This window comes from Acinonyx jubatus, chromosome D3 (assembly GCF_027475565.1).
Source record: "Acinonyx jubatus isolate Ajub_Pintada_27869175 chromosome D3, VMU_Ajub_asm_v1.0, whole genome shotgun sequence".
In the NCBI taxonomy this organism is placed as follows: Eukaryota; Metazoa; Chordata; class Mammalia; order Carnivora; family Felidae; genus Acinonyx; species Acinonyx jubatus.
Genome location: NC_069392.1, coordinates 14,476,756 through 14,498,947, shown reverse-complemented (window position 1 = coordinate 14,498,947; position 22,192 = coordinate 14,476,756). Strand labels below are relative to the sequence as shown.

At 48.5% G+C, this 22,192-nt stretch overlaps 1 protein-coding gene across 3 annotated transcripts in view; it reads left to right on the top strand.

The window, feature by feature from the left end:
- Positions 1 to 1,431: 1,431 nt before the first annotated feature.
- VSIG10 (V-set and immunoglobulin domain containing 10) overlaps positions 1,432 to 22,192 on the top strand; it is a 33,650-nt gene continuing 12,889 nt past the window's right edge. For 2 of the 3 annotated variants that reach the window (XR_008291394.1, XM_027043817.2), the window contains exons 1-4: positions 1,432 to 1,861; positions 7,761 to 8,042; positions 18,317 to 18,619; positions 20,269 to 20,529. Coding sequence is in view for 2 of the 3 variants with exons in the window: in XM_027043817.2 (XP_026899618.1) it covers positions 1,783 to 1,861; positions 7,761 to 8,042; positions 18,317 to 18,619; positions 20,269 to 20,529 (925 nt within the window). In the remaining variant the exon portion in view is untranslated. Of the gene's footprint in view, positions 1,862 to 1,926; positions 3,463 to 7,760; positions 8,043 to 18,316; positions 18,620 to 20,268; positions 20,530 to 22,192 lie in introns of those variants that run through there. The other variant, XM_053205504.1, reaches the window with a different exon arrangement.

Sequence of the window (22,192 nt, the reverse complement as noted above, 5' to 3'; positions counted from 1 at the left end):
TCGGGAATGTGAGGTCAGGAGTTTGTCCGAAAAGCCTGCAGAGCTCCAAGACCAAAACCAATGAACCTCTCCTTTGTTTATTTAACAAATACGTAGTGGGTGGTTAAGAGGTGCCAGGCACTGAGGAAACAGGAAGAGGTCAATGAGGATGAAATTTACTTTCCATCACAAGGTAGAAGATGAACCAACAAAACGGAAGGGAAAGGAAGAAAACTGTCAGGAGCTGGCTGAAGAGTTAAATCACTGCGGGGAAAGAGGGGAAAGGGAAGAGCCATACAACTTTATGGCTCAGTTCATCAGGCAAAGCACACGTTTCATTAGTTTCAAGAGGATTTCATCATGGAAGAAGTATTTCAGTAAGGGGCCTTTGGGCAACAGAACAAATGATTTTTGTCAATAGGAACTCGTGGGTTTTGTCCCAATATTTTATGATGAACATTTTCAAACACAGAAAAGTTGCAGGAAGGCAGGCACCCATATACCCCCCTCCTAGAGTCTAGAGTAATATTTTACTGTACTAATTGCAATTAAAAAAAATTGTGTTTATTTAGAAAGAGAGAGAGCAAGCCAGGGAGGGGCAGAGAAAGAGGGGGAGAGAAATCCCATGTAGGCTCAGAGCTGTCAGTGCAGAGCCCCAGGCGGGGCTGGAACTCACCAACTGTGAGATCATGACCTGAGCCAGAACCAAGAGTCCACGCTTAACCCATTGAGCCACCCAGGCACCCCACAATTTTTTTTAAAGGGGCTTCCTCCTAGGGCAGTTTCAAGTGTCAGCTCTTCCTGAGGATATAGAAACCTTGGTTTTCCTAGGACGGGATGGGATGAGGATGTGGCAGGGAAGAGGGATTTCAGCTCTCTGGGAATCACACTGGATGCGGTTGAGCGTGGTGGGGGGCGGAGGGCAGGGGGGCAGAAAGCTTCCGAGAACAAGTTCTGCTGACCCCAGCTCTCGCTGTGTGGTCTCAGCTAGTTAAGAGGAGAACAGGAGTCTCGTGGCCGCTTTTGGCTGGAGGTCTAAGGGATCATCTTTCTCCTGCTGTAGACTTGCCTTCGTTCTGCAAAGGGTAGGCGGGGACAGCCATGGCGGTCCTGGCGTCCGCCCGGAGCACAGGAGAGCACGGGAGCACCCTGGAAGAGCTAAGCTGGGACGCCGAGGGGACCCTGAATCCTGCAGCCGGGCGGCCCGCCTCTCCGGGTGCTGCAGCCGGAGCGCCCGGCGGGCCGGGGGCCGGAGACCGGGGTGCCGTCCTGCGGCAGCCGCAGGGCTCTGCACGGCCCAGCGGTCCCCGCGACTCCAGGCTGCCGTCCCGGGCGCAGTGGGCTCGGGGAGGGACCGGCCTCCGCGCTCCACCCCCGACCGGGCCGGACTCGGCTCGGCGCGCCCGGGCGCGCGCCCTTTGCATAAAGCCCTCCTCCCCGGCCAAGGTAGAGGAAGTTGGGCTCCCGCCTGGAAGGGAGGCGGGAGGGAGTCCGGCTCCTGTTGTTTTCCGCGAGCGGGAGTGGGTGGCGGGCGCAGAGGGCGGGGTGCGCCCTCCCACCCCGGGCCGGGCGCTCCGGGGCCAGAACCGCGCCGGGAGCCCGGCGCAGCTCCCAGCCCCGGACTTCGGGCTCAGCCCAAGCATCCTTCCTGGGGGCTGCGGAAAGCGGAGCTACTCGGTCGTTCCGAGGACTCGGGAGGAGCGCTGAGTACCCCGGGGGCCGGGGCCCTAGGGGCGGGGGCGCACGTCCACCCAGCCGGCGCCTGCGCTTCCTGAGGAGCCCCCGGCCGGCATCGGGGGCGAGATGGCCGCGGGCGTCCGGGCGTCCCGGCCGCAGGTCCTCGTCTGCCTCGGGGTGCTGCTGGCCCGCTGGGTCGCCGCAGGTAAGGGGCCGCGATCCCGAGGGAGAAGTTGAGCTTCGCCGGGCCACGGGAGGGGAGGGGAAGGGAGAGCCGGAGACCCAATTCCCTCCGACTCCGCGGGAGCCCGTTGTGGCCGCGGCCCCGCAGCCGCCCCGGGAGGGTCTTGAGTTTCCTGCTCGCTGCTCGGCTCTCTTTGCAGGAAGGAATTTTCCCGGGCGCCTGATGGAGGGCAAGATAGCCCCAGTCCCTTGGAGTAGGCAGCCAGCGAGGCTGCGGAGGGCCTGCGGAGAGGTGATGGGAAAATTGGGGAATTTGAAGAGGGAAATTTTGAAGATAGGAAAATTGAAGAGACACGTGTAGGGGGCAGAGTGGTGTTTTGTTTTGGGGTTTTTGTTTGTTTGTTTGTTTGTTTGTTTAAGGCGTCGGATGTAAATTTGCGTTCTGGTTTTACCTGCTGTGTTGGGGCTCAAACTCTAGGCTCCTTTATTTTTCTCTCCTTCCTCTGCCCAAGGTTGAACTCGCCTTACACTTGTAACCTGTGGCTTTCCCTACACACCCCTGCAAGCCGACCTGTGCAGACTAGCACATTCAGAACCCTGCCTTCCTCCTTCACCTAAAAAACAAACAAAACTGTTTTATTTTGACGTAATTTCGCTTACAAAAAACTTGCCCTTGCACTTGACATGACCTCTTCCACTTGACACGATTGGCAGAAAGTCTTAAATGCTCCATCTGTGCTCTCCCTTGTAATAATAAGATCAGAGTGTTGCTTGAGAAAATATATAGGGTAAAAAAACATTAAAAAAGCATTTTTGAATTAATTCACCAGTGAATGCATGTCTTTTGTGTGCAGGGCAGGGTGATGAGCAGTGAGAGTGAGGGCTCAGGTAGAGGGAAAGGAGATGGGCCCAGGAGGTGATGTAATTTGCCAGAATACTTGGAGCCTTATTTTCTGTGTTGCCCAGTGCAGCTCACACTGCTGATCTCCTCTTGTAGGTTCTTAGAGGAATTGCACTTTGAGCTTCCTAGCAGCAAGTGCCAAAAGTTCCTAATGGTCAGGCTCTCATAAGATTTTTTGTTTTGGGGCGCTTGGGTGATTCAGTCGGTTGAGCATCCAACTTCAGCTCAGGTCACAATCTCACGGTTCATGAGTTGGAGTCCTGCGTCGGGCTCTGTGCTGACAGCTCAGAGCCTGGAGCCTGCTTCAGATTCTGTGTCTCCCTCTCTCTCTGCCCCTCCCCACTCATGCTCTCACAGTCTCTCTCTCTGTCTCTCTCAAAAATAAATAAACATTTAAAAAGATTTTATTTTGTTTTGTTTTCAGCGTTCATTTAAAAGCAGTAAAATTTCCCATAGTCTAGGTTTCTGGTTTATCTGGAAAAATCAGATGATCTGGCAGCACAGGGCCTACTTTTCCACCTGGAACTGAGCAGTGGTCACCCCTTCTCTCTAGGGCATGTGACCCCAAATTTGTCCCATCTCTTGTTGTAGTTACCCCTAACCCCCTTCAGTGATGGACCTTATGTGCTGACCCCTGCAGGCTTTGGACTTAATGGCCACTGTGCTAATGGAGAAAAGGAGAGGCCAGACAGTCTCCAACTGGTTGTGTCCAGAAGTTAAAGGTGATTGTTCCCTTTTCTCTGGCTGTCTGCGGTGTTTACTGCTCTGTGAATATCAGGGACCTGGGGACATCAGACCTCTGCGTTGATATCATCGCACTGGAATGAACCAGCTTCTAGGCTGTCTGCCGCTCACCACACAGGGACACTTTCTCTACCGCCATGCCCAGTCATTTTGATACCCAGGCTACGTTCACCTTCGTGTGTAGTGCTAGGAGGGCTTCCGTAGCTTGGTGTATTTTTGTTGTTTATCTTTCAAATCGGGAGTTATCTTAGGGGGAAAAAAAAACCAACTTTCTCCTGTCACCTAACTCTAGACAGTCTTCATGCCTGCACTGTCACCTGAGCTTATCAATCCCAGGTCATTCTTGGGGAGAAGTTGGTAGGAAAATAAGTGGGTACAATCCCCCAACTCTGTAAAGGATGATAATATGAGGGCAGCACTGGGAAGTGGTTGCTCATGTTGCTTTTGGGTCCATATTCTGAATTTAAGGTTGGTGGCCTGGGGCGGGGAGGGGGGGCATTCGAGGACCCTCTAGATACCGTGGGGACAGCTTCTAGTGACACAAACAGTTGTCTCATTGTCTCATCTTGTCTGGTTGGGTGACCAGACGTATGAAGACCTCAGTGGCAGTCCCAGCTCTCCCAGTGACTTGTGTGGGCCCTTAAGTAAATCACAGAAGCTTTGTGAACCTCAGTTTTCTCATCTGTAAAATGAGGACTTGGCCCGCCTCATCTTGACCCCAGCACTCAGGACTGCCGCATGTCAGGATTGAGATGACCTCCAAGGTCACCTTCAGCTTCAGTGGTTAAAAAGAACGGAGTGAGCGAAGCCAGGAGAAGGGGAATGCTTCCAAATGGTCTCTTTTGTGATTGTGTCATTCTGCTCCTTGGAGGAGAAGACCATGTTAGCTCAAGTTCCGAGATTCAAGTTTTGCCGGGGTTTTTCCAAGTTCTTTCTTTCTTCCTTTGCCAGGGAGCCCAGGAAGGGGCAGGTCTGCAGATCTCATGAACACCTACTGCGTCTGTAATGCTACAGCCCGTCTTCTCTCCTCTGTGGGGATTGCCACTGAGGACCTGGGTCCTCAGGCCTAATCACTTAAACTAATTCTTACCTGCCTTTCCAAGTGATCTTTCAGAAAGATTTCTTGCTGTTTTGGCACCTCTATCATTAGACGACATTCTCCGCCTTCCAGCGACTGCCTTAGAGTTTTTTTTGTTTTGTTTTGTTTATTTTTTCCGTGCTGTCCCGGCATGTGGGAGTGGTGCAGCTAGGATGAGGGAGAGTTGGAACGTCCCGTGGCTCCAGGCTGGCTTCCAGTCTTTCAAAGGGAGCCCCTTCTAACCATACAAAGGGCCAAAGACAAATCACTGTTACTCTTTCTTTTATAATCGGGAAGGGTTGTCAGAGGCAGGTGGCAGTTTATTTATTTTTCTACCACTTTATTGAGATATAACTTACCTATGATAAAATGCACCCTTTTAAACTATGTCAGTCAGTGGTTTTGAGTATATTCACAAGATTATGCAACCATCACCACTAATTAAGTCCAGAATGTTTTCATCACTCTAAGAAGAAGTGTCAGGCTTGAGTGTTAGCAGTTAACGCCTCACTACCTCCTTCTTCCCCCCACTCCCCCACCCCCGCCAGGCCACTTTCCTCAGCCCTAGACACCTGCTACCCTACTTTTTATCTTTGTAGACTTGCTCATTTCAGACATTTCATATAAACGGACTCACGATATGTAGTCTTTTATGACTGCGTTCTTTCACTTACTATAATGTTTTCAGGATCCATCCATGCCATTCATTCATCCCTTTTTATGGCCAAATAATGTTCCCACCATATGGATATACCATTTATCTACTCATCAGCTGATGGGCATTTGATGGACATTTCCATCTTTTGGCCATTATGAATAATACTGCTGTGAACGTACGTGTGAAGTCTTTGTGTGGACACGTATTCCCAGGAGTCGCATTGCTGAGTCATCCTGTTACTTTAACCTTGTCAGGAAATGCCAACCTGTTTTCCAAAGTCGCCACACCGTTTAAGAACCCTACCGACATTGCAGAAGGGTTCCAGTCGCTGCATCTTTTCCAGTATTTGTTAATTTGCTATTCTCTTTGATTCCAGCCATTCTAGTAGGTATACCGTGGTAGGTCCCTTACTGTGGTTCTGATTTGCATTTCTTTAGTGACTTATGATGAGCATCTTCTCATGTGCTTACTGGCCTTTTGTAGATCTTTTTGGAGACATGTGTTCAGATCCTTTGCCCATTTTTAAGCTGTATTATTTATCTTTTTATTGTTGAATTCTGAGAGTTCTTTATATGTTCTGGGTACAAACCCCTCATCAGATAAGTGATTTGCAGGTATTTTCTCCCAGTCTGTACATTGTCTTTTCACTTTCTTGATGGTGTCATTGGATGCACAGAAGTGTTTAATTCTGACAAAGTCCAACTTATCTGTTTTTCTTTCCTCGCTTGTGCTTTTGGTGTCCTGAGAAACCATTGCTTAACCCAAAGTGACAAAGATTTATTCTTTTATTTTTTTTCCTAAGCACTGTATAGTTTTAGCTCTTACATTTAGATCTGTGGTCCAGTTGAGTTAATTTCTCACATATGGTGTGAGGTAAGGGGTCCACCTTCATTCAGTTGTCCCAGTACTGTTGTCAAAGGCAATTTATTTTGTGATGAAATACCACCTTTCGCAAATCCCGTAGATTCACATACTTTGGAAGCTTCTGAGGTGGCGGAAAGAGAACGTGCTGGAGGATGGCAAGAAGTCTAGCTTCTGGTCCCACCCTGCTGCCTTCTCACTGCAGGACTTGGAGTTAGCCCACTCTCCTTCTTGCCATCACACTTTTCTCCTCTACTGAGTGTGACAGCATGAGTCAAAGACTCCTCACAGGTTCTGCCGATTATTCCTGTGCCTGTGGCCTCTTTGTATTTGGTTGTTGACTGTGGGGGGCAGGCCGGGGCGGGGGGGGGCTGGAAAATTTCCACACTTCTCAGCAAAATGGGCTGCGTTTGCTTCTTGTTACCTGGTGACAGTCTGTGCCAGATCAGTGGCCCTTAGCCAACTGTCAGTGGTGAGTGAGCATCAGAATCACCTGGAGGGTTTGTTAAAATGCAGCCTACCTTCCACTGCCACGCCCAGATGGGTGATTTATCTGATTTAAATGTTCTGGGGTGGGACCTGATCATTTGCATTTCTAACAGAGCCACCGCCCTGCGGCTGCTGCTGCTGGTCTGGGTTTATGAACTTGCTGTTCCCTCTACCTGGCTAATTCCTACTTGTCCATCAGATCTCAGTGTGGCCTCCTGGAGGAAACCTTCCCTGGCGGTCACCCCAGCTGGACCTTAGGAGCCTCTTCTCGGAGGCCCTGTCATAGTACTTATCACACTGTATTGTAATTGCCAGTTTATTGTCTGTTTTCCCCACTAGCCTGGGAGATCCCAGACGTCTCCCTCTGTATTGCTTATCCTTGGCTCCCCCTGTTTTGCCCATCCTTGGCTCCCCAGTACCTAGCATAGGGCATGCCCAAAGTCGGAGCTGCAAGAGAGCTTTGACTCCAGGATCATTCGCACCTCAGATGGAGAAAGGACTGTGGGAACAAAGCCCAGGCCCTCTTCCTTTCATCCCTTCTGGATTTCTAGGCAAATAAAACCACTTGGGTTCTGTATCGGTTATTTATTGCCACAAAGGTGCTGCATAATAATCACAAAATGACAGTAAGTGCTTATTGCTTAAGGGCTGGGGTTAATCAGCTCTGCTGATCTTGCCTGGGCTCACTGGCATGTTGGGGCATCGACTCAGCAGCTGAAGGCTGATCTGGAATGGCCTCAGCTCAGGTGATTGGGACCACTGGGGTCTGCACACCTAGCTTCCATCTTCCTCCTGGGATCTAACCTGGGCACCTCCTTCTCAAGGTGACGGCAGGAGTGACAGTGAGCAAGCCCAATTACACAAGTGCTTTTTAAGCCTGTGTTTGCATCACATTTGCTAACATCTTATTGGCCAGAGCAAGCGTCAGGGTGGGAGGGCAGTGCGGTCAGGCAGTGAAGGGCGGGAAGGGGCCTGGGTAGTGGGGGAGGGGGACATTGGGGCTGTCTCTGCAATTGCCATTTACCACACGTTCATTAAAATCAGCACTGGCCAGTAATCCCCCCCCAGAGTGGAGGCTCTTAAAAACACACACCTGATTTTTTAAAAATCCTAATGCAGAGACATTGTGCACAAGGGAGGGTGTTCCGAGATGAAGAAATGTAGTAACGGCCTGACCTTTCCTTGTGCAGGATTAGAGGCTCCAGTCATCGGAGAGGTTCACGAGAACGTTACTCTGCACTGTGGCAACATCTCGGGACCAAGGGGCCTCGTGACCTGGTACCGGAATGACTCGGAGCCTGTCTTCCTCCTGTCCTCCAATTCCAGCTTCCGGCCGGATGAGCCGCGCTTCTCTCTGGCCAATGCCAGCTCGCTGCACATCAAGGCACTGAGGCTGCAGGATGAGGGGAACTACACCTGCCGGGAGGTCCTGAATGAGACGCGGTGGTTCCGAGTGTGGCTGCGGGTGGCCCGTAAGTGCGGTGGCGGGACACTGGGGTCGGCTGGCCAGGCGCTCGGAGCCTTGGACTGGAGGGAGGAGGGCTTTGGAGTTGATGCCTGGGTTTCATCCCTGGCTCTGCTTCCTGCTCACCGAGTGACCTCTCACACCTGAATTTCCTTATCCATAAAATGGGGACAGAAGGAATTCTTGCGTCCTAGAATTCCTGTGAAAACTAGATTCTGGTTTATCTAGATAAATTGCCATTAATGGCTCTTGGCAGAGTAGTTAGCGATTACTTTCGGCTAGTTAGTATCATCCTTGCTGTTTAATATCGTTTGATTGTGCATCAGAGTCAGAGTGTAACATGATGGAGTCAGTCTTGCCTGAGTTCCAATCCTAAAGTTATGTCACCTTGAGGAAGTAGCTTAATATCTCTGAGCATTAGTTTTTCTTTGTTAATTGGGGATAATGCATTACGTACCTTGTAAGGCCTGGTGCTCTTATGCTATAGTGCTGACCACGGGGCTTGACATGAGCTGCTATTATATTACATAGTGCACGTTCCAAAAACACCGTCTTACCTGTTGATATACACGCATGAATTTAGAATGGGGGTGGCAAACTATAGCCATATCTGTGGGCCATATCTGGCCTGTAGGCTGTGAATATTTTTTACGTTTTTCAATGGTTGGGGAAAACAAAACCAAAAGAAGAATATTTGTGACATGTAAAAATTATATGAAATTCCAGTGGCCATAAATGGAGTTTTATTTGAACACAGCCACACTCATCCATGTACATCTTATCTCTGACTGCCTCTGGTGCTGCCACGGCAGACTTGAGTGGCAGCGATGCAGACCGTATGGTCTGCAGAGCCTGAAATACGTGCTCGATAGCCCTTTACAAAGACAGTGTGCTGCTTACTGGTTTCGACTGGTATCCGTGTAGAAATATACGTGTGATCACTGCTCCCTCGTTTCCTCATCTGTAAAATGATTTACTTATTTCTTTAGTCAACACAGATTGATTGAAAGCCCAATGCCAGGTACTGTTCAAGGCCCCGGCCACAGGAGTGAATAGGACAGACAAGGCCCCTGCCCTCGTGGAGCTGACACTCTGGTGGGGGAAGAAAGGTAGACAATAAGCAAGTACATAAATGCATCAGGAGATATCACAGTGATGAGGGCTATGCAGAGCATTGAGTCTGGGTGATTCTCCAAAACATTTTATTTTTATCTATCTACTTATTTTTTAATGTTTATTTTTTTGAGAGAGGAGAGAGAGAGACAGAGTGCGAGTGGGAGAGGGGCAGAGAGAGGGGGAGACACAGATCCCGAAGCAGGATCCAGGCTCTGAGCTGTCAGCACAAAGGGGCTTGAACTTGTGAACCGCAAAATCATGACCTGAGCTGAAGCTGGCCGCTTAACTGACTGAGCCACTCAGGCACCCCCGAAACACTTTAAATTAGGGGGTCAGGGCTCTAGGGTGGCTCAGTTGGTTAAGCGACCAACTTCGGCTCAGGTCATGATCTTGCAGATCATGGGTTCGAGCTCCACGTCGGGCGCTGTGCTGACAGCTCGGGGCCTGGAGCCCGCTTCAGATTCTGTGTCTCCCCCTCTCTGTGCCCCTCCCCCACTCACACTGCATCTCTCTGTGTCTGTCTCTCTCTCAAAAATAAACAAAACATTAAAAAAAAATTAGGGGGGTCAGAGAGAACCTTTTAGAGGAAATGACATTTAAGCTGAATGATAAGTAGGAACCAGTCATGCAAAGATAAGAGCGATCCAGGCAGAACGATATCCAGTGCAAGGTGAGTTGAGTGTGGTGTGTGTGCTCACGAGACAAGGCGGTGTGGTGCGAGCCCAGTGTGTGAGGGCGTGGGACGTGTGAGGTAGGGCCCAGTAGGACTTGTGTTATGGGTTGAATTATATCCTTGTCCTTCCCCCCTTGCCACCCCCCCCCCCCCATATTGAAGTCCTAACTCCTGGTATCTGTGAACATGGTCTTATTTGGAAATAGGGTCTTTGCAGACGAAATCGTGTTGAGATGAAGTCATTGGGGTGGGCCCTAATCCAAACTGACTGGTATCATCCTAAGGAGAGGAAAATGCTGGGGCGCCTGGGTGGCCGAGTTGGTTAAGTGTCCAACTTCCGCTCAGGTCATGATCTCACTGTTTGTAAGTTCAAGCCCCATGTCGGGCTCTGTGCTGACAGCTCAGAGCCTGGAGCCTGCTTTGGATTCTGTGCCTCCCTCTTTCTCTGCTCTTCCCCCACTTGTGCCCTGTCTCAAAAATAAATAGATGTAAAAAAAAGTTGTTGTTTTTTTTAAAGAGGAAAATGCAGAGACACACAAGGAGAACATCATCTGATGACAGAGGCAGGAAGTGGGGGATGCAGCTGGAAGGAATGCCAGGGACCCATGGTCAGCTCCCTGGAAAAAAGCAAGGAAGGAGTCTCTCTTGGTCCCCTGGGCCCTTTGGAGCAAGAGTTGCCCTCCTGACTCCTCAATTTCAGACTTCTGTGAGAGAACTCACTTGTATGGTTTTAAGCCACCAAGTTCATGGCACTTGGTAAGGCGGCCCCAAGAAACTAATATACCTGGCAAGGAATTGAGATTTTTGTTGTTGTGGTTGTTCTGGATGCCAGAGGAAACTCCTGGAACTTTAAGCATGTGTGTGGCATTATTTCACTAACACATGCAGAATGTCTGTGTGTGATCTCAAGAAGGACTGATGCAAATAGGGAAGCCACTTGGAGGCACACAAGATGTTGGTGGCCAGAACCACGGTGGTGGCAGTGTCCTTGTTGACAATGCACAGCTTCAGACTATTTTGGAGGTAGGCCAGTAAGACCTGTTGGGGGGGATTGGAAGTGGAGGATGAGGAAAAGCAAGGCTTCAAGGACACTTCTAGGTTTTTCGATGGTCTCCAAGGTTGCCCCCAACCCTTGAGGCTTATAGGATTTTGGAGTACAGTGTTTTCGTGTCTGGAGATGCCATAGTTGAACTGCTGAATTGCCTGGGATGAATGTGGGTGTATTAAAAATGTCGCCCACCTTGGCCCAGCTCTATTCAGTGCTCACTGTGCTCCCATGGGCAGGTCACTCCAACTGCCGGTCATTAATAACTCCTCATGTCAGTCTGCTCAATACATATCTTCTCTTCTGACCCCCGAGTAAGATGGCAATACAGCTTGTTACTTTTTAAAAAATTATCATCACTCCCTCCAGTTTATGATGACTTTATCTGACATTGATTAATCATTGGCTAAGTTTACTGGAGGGTGGATTAGTTTCATTATTGCCCTGTAGGGAGATAAACGCAAGGCCTTTTTATGATGAATGTGAACTTAATTTTAAAAGAATCCCTAAAGGCGCGCCTGGGTGGCTCAGTCGGTTAAGCATCTGACTTCAGCTCAGGTCATGATCTCAGTGTTCGTGAGTTCGAGCCCTGCGTCTGGGCTGCTGACAGAGCCTGGAGGCTGCTTCGGATTCTGTGTCTCCCTCTCTCTCTGTCCCTCCCCTGTTTGCGCTGTGTCTCTGTCTCTAAAACCTGAATAAAAATTAAAAAAAAAAAAAAAAAAGAATCCCTAAATGCAAATAGCTTTTGGGGCTTCCTGAGTTACTGTGATGTGATTCATAGTATGGACACTTATTCAGTGTCCTCAACTGGTGTAGGCTCGTTTGTGAAAACAGGACACCGACTGTCTTAGTTTGGGCTGCTGTAACAAAAGTAACCTAGGCTGGATGGTTTCAACAACAAATACTTCTGGCAATTCCGGAGGCTGGGAATCGAAGATCAAGGTGCCGGCAGACCCAGTGTCCGGTGAGGCTTGCTTCTTGGTTTGTAGATAAAGTCTTCTCATTGTGTCCTCACTTGGCAGAGGGTAGAGAGAGAGGAAGCAATCTCTCCGGGGTCTCTCCTCAGAAGGCGCCAGTCCCATTCATGAGGACTTGACTCTTAGGGCCTTATCACCTCCCCCAAAGGCCCCACCTCCAAAAACCATCATACTGAGGATTAGGTTTCAGCATGAATCTTGGAAGGGTTACAAACATTCGGTCTGTAGCACAGATGTCCTCTGGTTCCACGTATACCGGAGCCCTCCAGAATCTCAGGTCTTGCTCCTGTTCTAGGAGAAGCCCAGACAAACACCAGACCCCTCCGGGCATCAGGGAGCCTCTCCCTGCTCCTCCTCAGACAGTGGCTGAAGGAGAAGCCTTGACATCTCAGATTGGACTCAGCCCTCATTCTGCATGGAAGATTTTGGAATATGGATTAGGTCTGATCCAATCACTATTTCTGGGAGGGCCATGGTATTGCTGAGTGGCTACGAGCATACACTGAGGTCCAGCTGCCTAAGTTCAAATCCAGGTGCTGCTGGCTATTGTCCTTGTGACCTTGGGGAAATCACTTGAACATCTTTCACTTCAGTTTTGTCATGTGTGAATCAGGGATAACGGTGGAACCGAGGCACAGATTCACTGCGCACATTCGCGACATTAACATGCACAGCCCTCAGCACAGAACTGGGCACGCTATACGCACTTGGTTTATGTTATCTTGACCAACTGGTCAAGCAGGTGATGGGATTCCTGTGGGAAAACTGCATCTCAGGTTCCCTGGAATCCGTTCATATCGAAGCCTTTTGAACAGGACCTTCTGTGGGTCAGGGACTCCGTGTGTCCAGATCTTGCTTTTCCCGTCTTTTCACTGACATGGCTGATAACTTAGTCTCTTAAGAGAGAAGTTTGGAAACATTTCAACATGGCCTTGGAAGCTAGGAAAACAAATTCTGAGATGTGACAAGTTGTTATCTGTGAGTTTGAGTGCGTGAACGGACAGAGATGCTGTAGAGACATAAGCTGACTATGAAGCCAGTAGCCTCTCCCTCCTTACTGTTGGGACGTCTGTCTATTGATCAGGGGCGTTTTGTACCTCTGCCTTCCAGGGAGTCAGGTTTTTTACAAGCCTGGAGTGATTTAATGTGCCAGGAATGGGGATTGCAACGTGATTTTGTCGTTTGCTTCAGAATGAAAGACTGTACTATTACTTGTTAATTTAATGGTGCAGTTGAAAAGCCTTGCCCTCCAGATTGGGACTGGCGCTCCCGAAAATACAGAAATCCCTTAGTCCGGAGTAGTTCAGGGCTGCCAAGGCTGTTTATTTCATTGACTTACCCATCCTCTTCTGCCTCCAAATTGGGGTGGGTATGAGGGTAGAACTCCTGTGTGTTCCCTGCTGGAGGGATGGGCAAGGTAGCAGAGACCTTAACACATTCCACTAGACTGTTCTTCTTTAAAGATATCATCTCTCACGCACGGGGGAGCTGAGCAATCAGATAAGCCCATGAAAGCCACAGTCAGATCTCATGGCACATGGTGCCAAACTCCCTGTGTCTGTTTTTCTCAGGCCAAGCAAGTGTTGAGGGAACATTTGAGCCGGATGGCACACGGACAGCGAGGAAGCTGGTTTGTATCAACCTCCAAGACTCTCTTTGGAATCAGCTGGGGTTTGGGAGATGGGGAGCACTTTTGTCTAGCAAGTGATATGGCCACCATTCCAGACTTCCAGGAAAGGGGCCTCAGGAAAGTCCCATGTTCCCTGGCTAATTGAGCTAATCTATTTGCACTCATTCTATGATGCTGGCGGTGACACTCTGCCTCATGATAACATAAGGTCCTAGGGAAAGAGTGTGTTGGGCAAGTTGACGAAGCATTGTTGGCCCCTTTCAGAAAATGGAGGATCCTTGCCCAGAGCGCGATTAATTTGAGTCTCGCCAAACTCATCTGAAGCAGAGATGCGTCCCTATAAGAAGCTGAAGATCTCTGGGTTCCGGCTTTGTGGATGGGATTGGCTATCACTAGGGAAATCGGGAGGCAGTGGGGTTGTCACATATGTCTCTATATTCAGTCTCTAAAAGTGGTATCAGAACAGTTTCTGTGAATTTTCCCAAGGATTTTATCTCACTCTAGAATCATAGGTATGCCCACTGATTAGCAGAGACTACCTGATATATTCTTAGGTCATTTTTTTTTAATGTTTTTTATTATTTTTGAGAGAGAGAGAGAGAGAGAGAGAAAGAGACCGAGAGGGAGCAGGGGAGGGGCAGAGACAGGGAGACACAGAATCCGAAGTAGGCTCCAGGCTCTGAGCTGTCAGTACAGAGCCTGACGCAGGGCTCGAACCCACAAACTGTGAGATCATGACCTGAGCTGGAGTCAGTTGCTTAGCCAACTGAGCCACCAAGGCGCCCCTATTCTTAGGTCATTTTTAAATCAAAATGCTGGTATAAAGAGAAATCCCTAAAGATAACTCTTCTAATTGGCAGGGAACCCAAGATACTGAGGTGGAAATCTCCCATTTTGTGGGTCCCTGAGTCGTAAGGGACTGGCCAAACTATGGTTATAGGGGTCGGGGGGTGGGGAAGGAAAGAAGTGAGTTCCAACATCAAGAATGTTGGCAGAGGGGCATCTGGGTGGCTCAGTTAGTTGAGCGTCCGACTTCGGCTCGGGTCATGATCTCACGGTTCGTGAGTTTGAGCCCCACGTCAGGCTCACTGCTATCAGTGCAGAGCCCACGACAGATCCTCTGTCCCCTTTTCTCTGACCCTCCCCCACTCACACTCTTTCGCTCTCTCTCTCTCAAAAATAAACATTAAAAAAAAATGGGTGTTAGCAGAGAAGAGGAAGGCAGTGGCACTGGTACGTTGTTCTAGAACAGGAATCGAACTTTTTCTGTAGAGGGCCAGATGATAAATATTTCCGATGTTCTGGCCCAACTGATAAGGTTAAAAACGTCCAAAACAAGAGTGTAAACGCATTACCACATTTTTTTAATTGACAAAATTCAAAGTATAATAATAAATGAATACTTTTTTTTTTTAACCTTTATTTATTTTTGAGACAGAGAGAGACAGAGCATGAACGGGGGAGGGTCAGAGAGAGAGGGAGACACAGAATCCGAAACAGGCTCCAGGCTCTGAGCCATCAGCACAGAGCCCGACGCAGGGCTTGAACTCACGAACCGCGAGATCATGACCTGAGCCGAAGTCGGACGCTCAACCGACTGAGCCACCCAGGCGCCCCGAATACTTTTTTTATAGTATAGTGTAATGAGAAAAATAGAATTCCTTTTTTGGGGGGATAACATTTCACTTAATTGTGATTCAAAGTTAGCGTTCTCTCTCATCAAATCGATTGCGAATATTCATCTGTGAAAACCATTTTTAGCCTGTGAGCTGTACAAAAACAGATAGTAGGCCACGGTTTGCTGATGCCTATTGAATCAATCAACAAGGATACTACCGATAATAATGTCAGGTAACATTTATAGAACATTGACCAAGGTCAAACACCAGGCTAAGTGTGCTGCTTGTATTTTCTCATTGGGTCCTTCAATAACCTGGTGATAGATGTTTTTACTGTTCTTTTCGTTTCTTAGGAAAGGCAGGAGAGAATGAGAAGGATGGGCACTTACCCAAGGTTGTCTATCTGTAAGTGGCAGTAGGATTTACACCCAGGTCTCTGAATTCAGAGGACAAGCTCATGGCCCCCAGGCAAAGGCACCCATCCAAGATAGAGCTGAGAACTCAAACTCCAATAACCAAGGCCTCAGTAAGACGCCAAGCCTTTGTAACCACTTTATATTTTTTATTTATTGGCTGTTTTATTTTTGTTCCCCATCTCTCTTTCTCTTTGAGTGATTGTCACCATCACCCTGCAGGCAAAAAGGGCTGGTAGTTTCTGTTTGGGAATAAATTATCAAGCGGGTGGAGAGAGCAGTGGAAGGGAAGGAAGTGGGCACCTTCTCCTGTGTAGTAAAGTCAGAGCAAGGGAAGAACCCCAAGGACTCAAGATGGCGTCAGCTTTAATTAAGAAAGCAGACTCGGGGCACCTGGGTGGCTCAGTGGGTTGAGTGTCCAACTTCGGCTTAGGTCATGATCTCATGGTTTTGGGTTCGAGCCCCGTGTTGGGCTCTGTGCTGACAGCTTGGAGCCTGGAGCCTGCTTCGGATTCTGTGTCTCCCTCTCTCTCTGCCCCTCCCCTGCCCACGCTTTGTCTCTCTCTCTCTCTCTCTCTCTCTCTCCTTCAAAAATAAATAAACATTAAAAAATTTAAAAAAAAAAGAAAGCAGACTCAACCCAAGGGCTTTATAGATGAGATGTAACCTCTGAACACTTCATTCAGGAGGCCTCTCAGGTTCTTTCATTTGATTTCTTTTTCTAATCCTTCCACCTGTTCCTTCTCATCCATTCCCTGTATCCAACCCTGTTTCTTGATGAGAATTGTACTGGTCAGAAGCCCCTCCCACCCAGTTTCTGGGGGTCCACAGTATCCATTCTAGGCCACTAATGGCCCTCCAGACCACAAGTCGGAAGACTCAGGCTGGCCAATCTAACACACTACCTCTTTGCTGGCCTGGGCTTTGGCTGTCAGTGCTGCAGAGGTACCCTCTGTTTAACTGGATACCCGCCAACTGTGGGCATGCCCTATTACCTGTTGGTCTGCATACCTAACCAGCTAGCCAGCAACAGTAAGTGGTACCTCCCATACTAATGGCATCATTTTAAAAACAGACCCTCTATGGCAGGTGACATGGTTCCAGCAGATCAATGCAACTGTTGGGAACCAGCCCCAACCTGAGAAGGATATGTCAAGAATTCTGACCTGGGAAATGCACAATTTCTTTTTTTTTTTTCTTTCTTTTTTAAAATGTTTATTTTTGAGAGAGATAGAGCGTGAGTGGGGAGGGACAGAGAGAGAGAGAGAGAGAGGGAGACACAGAATCTGAAGCAGGCTCCAGGCTCTGAGCTGTCAGCACAGAGTTCAACACGGGGCTCAAACCTGCGATCTGCGAGATCATGACCTGAGCCGAAGTCGGACACCCAAAAGAGCGAGCCACCCAGGTGCCCCGGAAACGCACAATTTCTAGAGTCCTACAAATAGCTTCAGACATAGGTGAAATAGATGCTGTACTTTGAGGGGCTCTGGGAAAGCCTTTTCCTCCCCGGAATAATTTTTCCCACTGGCCTATTTCTGTTCAAATTCTACAGTCACAGATTTATTCCTTTGGCTAAGTGTTGCCCTTCCCGGATTCTTCTTTCTGAAAGGGCAGAGGTAACACACTAAATGACTTTGGTATAAATAGGTGTTAAATATATTCTTTTCATCAAAAGAGATGCCTCAGCTTGGATGCACTGGCCACCAGCCATGGGATGGCATTCCTGGGGATAAGAAAGAAGTTCAGAAACGTAAGGGGGATCCGGAGAAGACCCAGCACTTACCATGCTTCCAACCTGACCAGCACTGTTCTGCTGTACTACTTGAGTATCACCATAGCTCCTTGCAATGGGTTCTAGCTTTGCCCCCATTTTACAGATGTGGAAGTGGAGGCTAAGAGAGGTTAAGTAATTTTCCCAAGGTCACACAGCTAGTGAATAGAGGCCATAGTTGGGCCTGGAACCAATGTTTCTTGTGTTTCAGTGTGAAGTTGTGCTAGGAGTCCCCCAGCCCACCCCCAGGCTCAGTGATTTCTCTGGGAGAACTCACAGGACTCAGCATTTGTAATTTGATTTCTTACAGCGAAAGGATACAAAGCAAAATCAGCAAAGGGCAAAAGGCACATGGGGTTAAGTCCGAGGAAAACCAGGAGCAAGCCTCCAAGACTCCTTTTCCAGGGGAGTCCCATGGAACACTCTTAATTCCTCCAGAAACGAGTTGTGGCAACATGGGTGAAATGTGTCAGGAAGCCCACGAGACACCCAGCACCCTGGATTTTTACTGGGGGCTAATCATGTGGGCACCCTCGCCTAGCACGTACCCAAATTCTAGACTCTCAGGGGAAGCAGCTGTACCGCGTAAACCACACTGTTTGTGCAAATGGTTCAGGCCCATGAGCCTCCCTCTTGTCAGGTCTAGAAATGGCGAAACCCTCCTGAAATCCAAGTTCCAGTCGCCAGCCAAGGCCAACCTTACAAGCAGGCCTTTTTAAGGAAAGCACTTGGGCCTGCCATGTTAGCTCTAATGCACAGGTAGCCTATCCCCTCACCAGTGTTTCTGAAAAGGAGCGGTTTGCAGTTTCCCCTTTCCTATAAGGATTGAACCCCTCCCCCAATAAATCAACGTTTATCTCAGGATTAGAACGCATAAGGGCATTTAAGCATAGCATTTGTCATATAGTAAGTATTCGATAGATACTGACATCCTCATTGTTGCTTCCTGATCGTTTCTGCGTCTGTTAGATCTGGTAAGGAGCTCAAGTTAACTCTTAAGTAATGAAGAGTTTCCCCATTCCCCCTGTCATTCTCAGGCGGTCCCTATGAGGTTGAGGTCAACATCTCCAGCACCGGCACGCTCCCCAATGGCACCCTCTATGCAGCCAAAGGCTCCCAGGTGGACTTCAGCTGCAGCAGTCGCTCTTGGCCTCCGCCAGTGGTTGAGTGGCAGTTCCGGGCCCCCGATTCCAGCACTGAGCCCTTCGGAAACAACCTGACGGTCAGCAGCTTCATTCTGCTGCTCATGTCACAAAACCTCCAAGGGAACTACACGTGTTTGGCCACGAACACGCTCAGTGGGAGACAGCGGAAGGTGACCACCGAGCTCCTGGTCTACTGTGCGTAAGAGGCGCTCCCCTCCCCCGTGTCCTCACCTCGACCCTTCGTGAGCTGCATGTTTGTGCCTCTTCCTCCTGTCTACAAAGGCATGCCTGCTGCACGGGCCCGAACGTGCTTCTGCGGTTCCCTCAACACACGTACACACCCAGGGCTCTGTGTCAGGGAGGAGTCACTTCTAGGAGCTTGCTGCTAAGTGGGGGACACAGGAGAGTCCCTGTGAGCCACAGAAGGAAATTAATGCCGAGCCTAATGCTTGCTTTTCTTTTTTTTAATTGAGGTGAAAGTACAGAACAGCCATTTAAAGATGTACAACTCCGTGGCATTTGATACATTCACAGCGTTGTGCGACCATCACATCACCTCTGTATAGTTTCAAACATTTTCATCACCCCAAATGGAAATCCCATCCCCATCGAGCAGTCACTACCTCCTGTCTTCTCCACCCCCTGGCAACCACCAGTCTGTGTTCTATCTCTATGCACTTGCTTATTCTGGATGTGTCCTATCAATGGACTCCTACCAATGTGGCCTTTCATGACCAGCTTCTTCTGCTGGGCATTACGTTTTCAAGGTTCCTCCATTTTGTGATGGAGTTAATATCCCACTGCATGGAAAGACCAAAATTTGTGTATGCATTTGACCATCTGCATTCTATGCATGAACTTGGGCCCTTTAGCACCATTAGAAACCAGCAGTTTGTGAACCTTTCTTGCAGGAGTGAGAAAACAAATTCCTTGGGTGAAAACCACTGTAGACACATAGAGTGTGCTCATAACCCATGCTAACGACAGGAGGCATCCGAACAGCAAATTACTGAACAGGATAATAACACCTTACTTAATTCATACGTTATTCAGAGCCTTTATAAGTCTCTGTGTTCTCTCATAAAATGGCATTTATTGTAGACGAAGTCATATGTGCTTATTAGAGGAAACATGAGTGGAAAGAAAAGAATATTCTCACCGTCATTTTGGCATATTATTGATAATTTTTCTTGTAGATGACTTGTACCTACCCATCCATGTAAGATCCAAATTCTATTTGTGTGTATTATATAAAATCTATAAAGCATGTACAATACGTTTAATACATACATAATATACATATAGAACATATGCACAATATACATATGTATGTGAATTTTCACATATAGCTGTTAACACATGGGTTACATAGGATTTACAGGTTTGTAACTTGTTAAATGTCTGTGTGTTCTTAGTAATGCCTGCACAGAGTAAAAAGGAAGTATATGTTAAGGGTGGGGGCGAATCCCACCTGTCACCCCCCCTGGGGACCAGCACTGTCCAGTAGAGCTTTTAATGATGATCGAAATGTTCTATTCTTTGTGGTCCAATACAGTAGCCACCCACCGCATATAGTCACTGAGCCCTTAAATAGCCACATGTAAAGGTCATCGTGGCTAGTGAGAATTGCAAAGACGAATGAGGCCCACGTCCTTGGAGACTGGACACTCCGCAGAGGAAACCCGGACTACTGTCATGCACTAATTTGTGCTAAGGAGCTATTTCAGGGCACACTAACTGAGCATGACTGTTTCTCTGATACACTGGTTCTGTAATCCTTAGGGCCAGCTCAGTGGCTGATTTTGGAGTCTCTGATTAAGCCCGCATCCTCTGTTGTTTTGCAGCACCCCCTCCGTCAGCCCCTCAGTGCCGGGCAGAGATGTCACAAGGACAGCTCACACTGCAGCTCACCTGTCGCTGGGATGGGGGATACCCAGACCCGGACTTCCTATGGACAGAAGAGCCAGGAGGTGTGGCCGTGGGGACGTCCAAGCTGGGGGTGGAGATGCTGAACCAGTCCCAGCTGTCAGATGGCAAGAAGTTCAAGTGTGTCGGGAGCCACATAGTGGGACCGGAGTTGGGAGCCAGCTGTGTGGTGCAGATCAGTGAGTCTGGCCTGCCTTGTCCCGGGTTGGGGTCCACCCATCTTCCTTTATTCCAAGAGCACCTTCTGCAAGAAGGTCTGGGAAAGAAATCCCAAGATGTCGTAGTGAACCGAGTTCTGTTTCTTCCTTTCTTTTGCTTTGTATCTCCTTCCTTTCAAACTTTAAAGATGCTTCACCAACCTTCTTGGTTCTCATCCAAACCGTTTTCTACTTGATGCATCCTAACTAAGCACCTGTTGTGTGCCAGGCACAGTTTCTAGGTACTGGAGGTGGAACAGTGAACAAGAAGTACGTGGTTCATTTATTAGCTATCTCCTGTTATGTAACAAACACCCCCCGACTTAATGGCTTAAAACAACAAATCATTTATTTATCTTATGATTTCTGTGGGCCAGGAATTCGGACAGGGCACGGTGGGGGTGGTCTGTCTTGGCTCCGTGATACCTGGGTCTCAGCTGCAAGACTTCGTTGGGAGGGCTGAATTGTCTGAAGAATCTACTTCCAAGGTGCTCACCCATATGCTTGGCAGGTTTGCTTCCTCTCCATGGGGGCCTCTCTACAGAGCCCCTTGACTGTCTTTGCAACATGGCACTGGCTTTCCCCAGAGCAAGTGATGCAAGAGGGAGCAAGCCAGACAATTGCAATCCTTCCTCTGACCTACCTAGCCTCAGAAGTCGCACGGCATCCCTTCTGCCATATTCTGTTCATTAGAAGTGAGTCACTCAGTCTGGCTCCACTTTCACGGGGGGAGTGGGTGGAATTAGGTTCCACTTTTTGAAGGGAAGAGTGTCAAATGATTTCTGGTAACATCTTTGAAATCACGACCATTCCTCTTTCCTAGGGCTTAAATTTTTCTGTGTGGGGGTGGGGGTCAGAGAAAGATAGAAAACCCAAAAACAAGTAAGATAGGTTCAGATAGGGATAATAATAATTTTTTTTTTAATGTTTGTATTTTAATTTTGAGAGAGAGTACGCATGCGCTCATGAGCAGGGGAGAGGCAGAGAGAGGGAAACACAGAATCTGAAGCGGCTCCAGGCTCTGAGCTGTCAGTACGAGCCTGACGCAGGGCTCGAACCCACACACTGCGAGATCATGACCTGAGTTGAAGTCGGATGCTTAATCAACTGAGCCACCCAAGCACCCCAGTGATAATAGCTATGAAGAGAATAAAATAGCTATGAAGAGAATAGCTATGAAGAGAATAAAAGAGACTTTTAAAGAGTCTATCATAGGAAGAAGGCTACTCTTCCTAGGAAGTAGGGAGGTCTCCTGTGGTAGTAGTATTTTGAGCAAAGACCTGTAGGATGAGGAGCTAGCTAGGTGGGCTGAGTATTCCTGGCAGAGGGAATAGCAAATGCTAAGGCCCTGAGGTGGAAACTTATCTGGCACTTGAGGAACTGAGAGTAGACCACTGTGCGTGAGGCAGTGACTAGGCTAGATGGCTATTGTGGGTTGAATTGTGTCTCCCAAAAAAGATATGTTCAAGTCCTAATCCTGGGTCCCAGTGGATGTGACCATATTTGGGCTAAGAGCCTTTGTGGGTGTGATTAAGTTAAGATAAGGCCATGCTGGAGTAGGGCGGGCTCTATTCCAGTGACCAGTATCCTTACAAGAAGAGGGACATTTGGACACAGACACGCGAGGAGAATGTCACGTGATGAT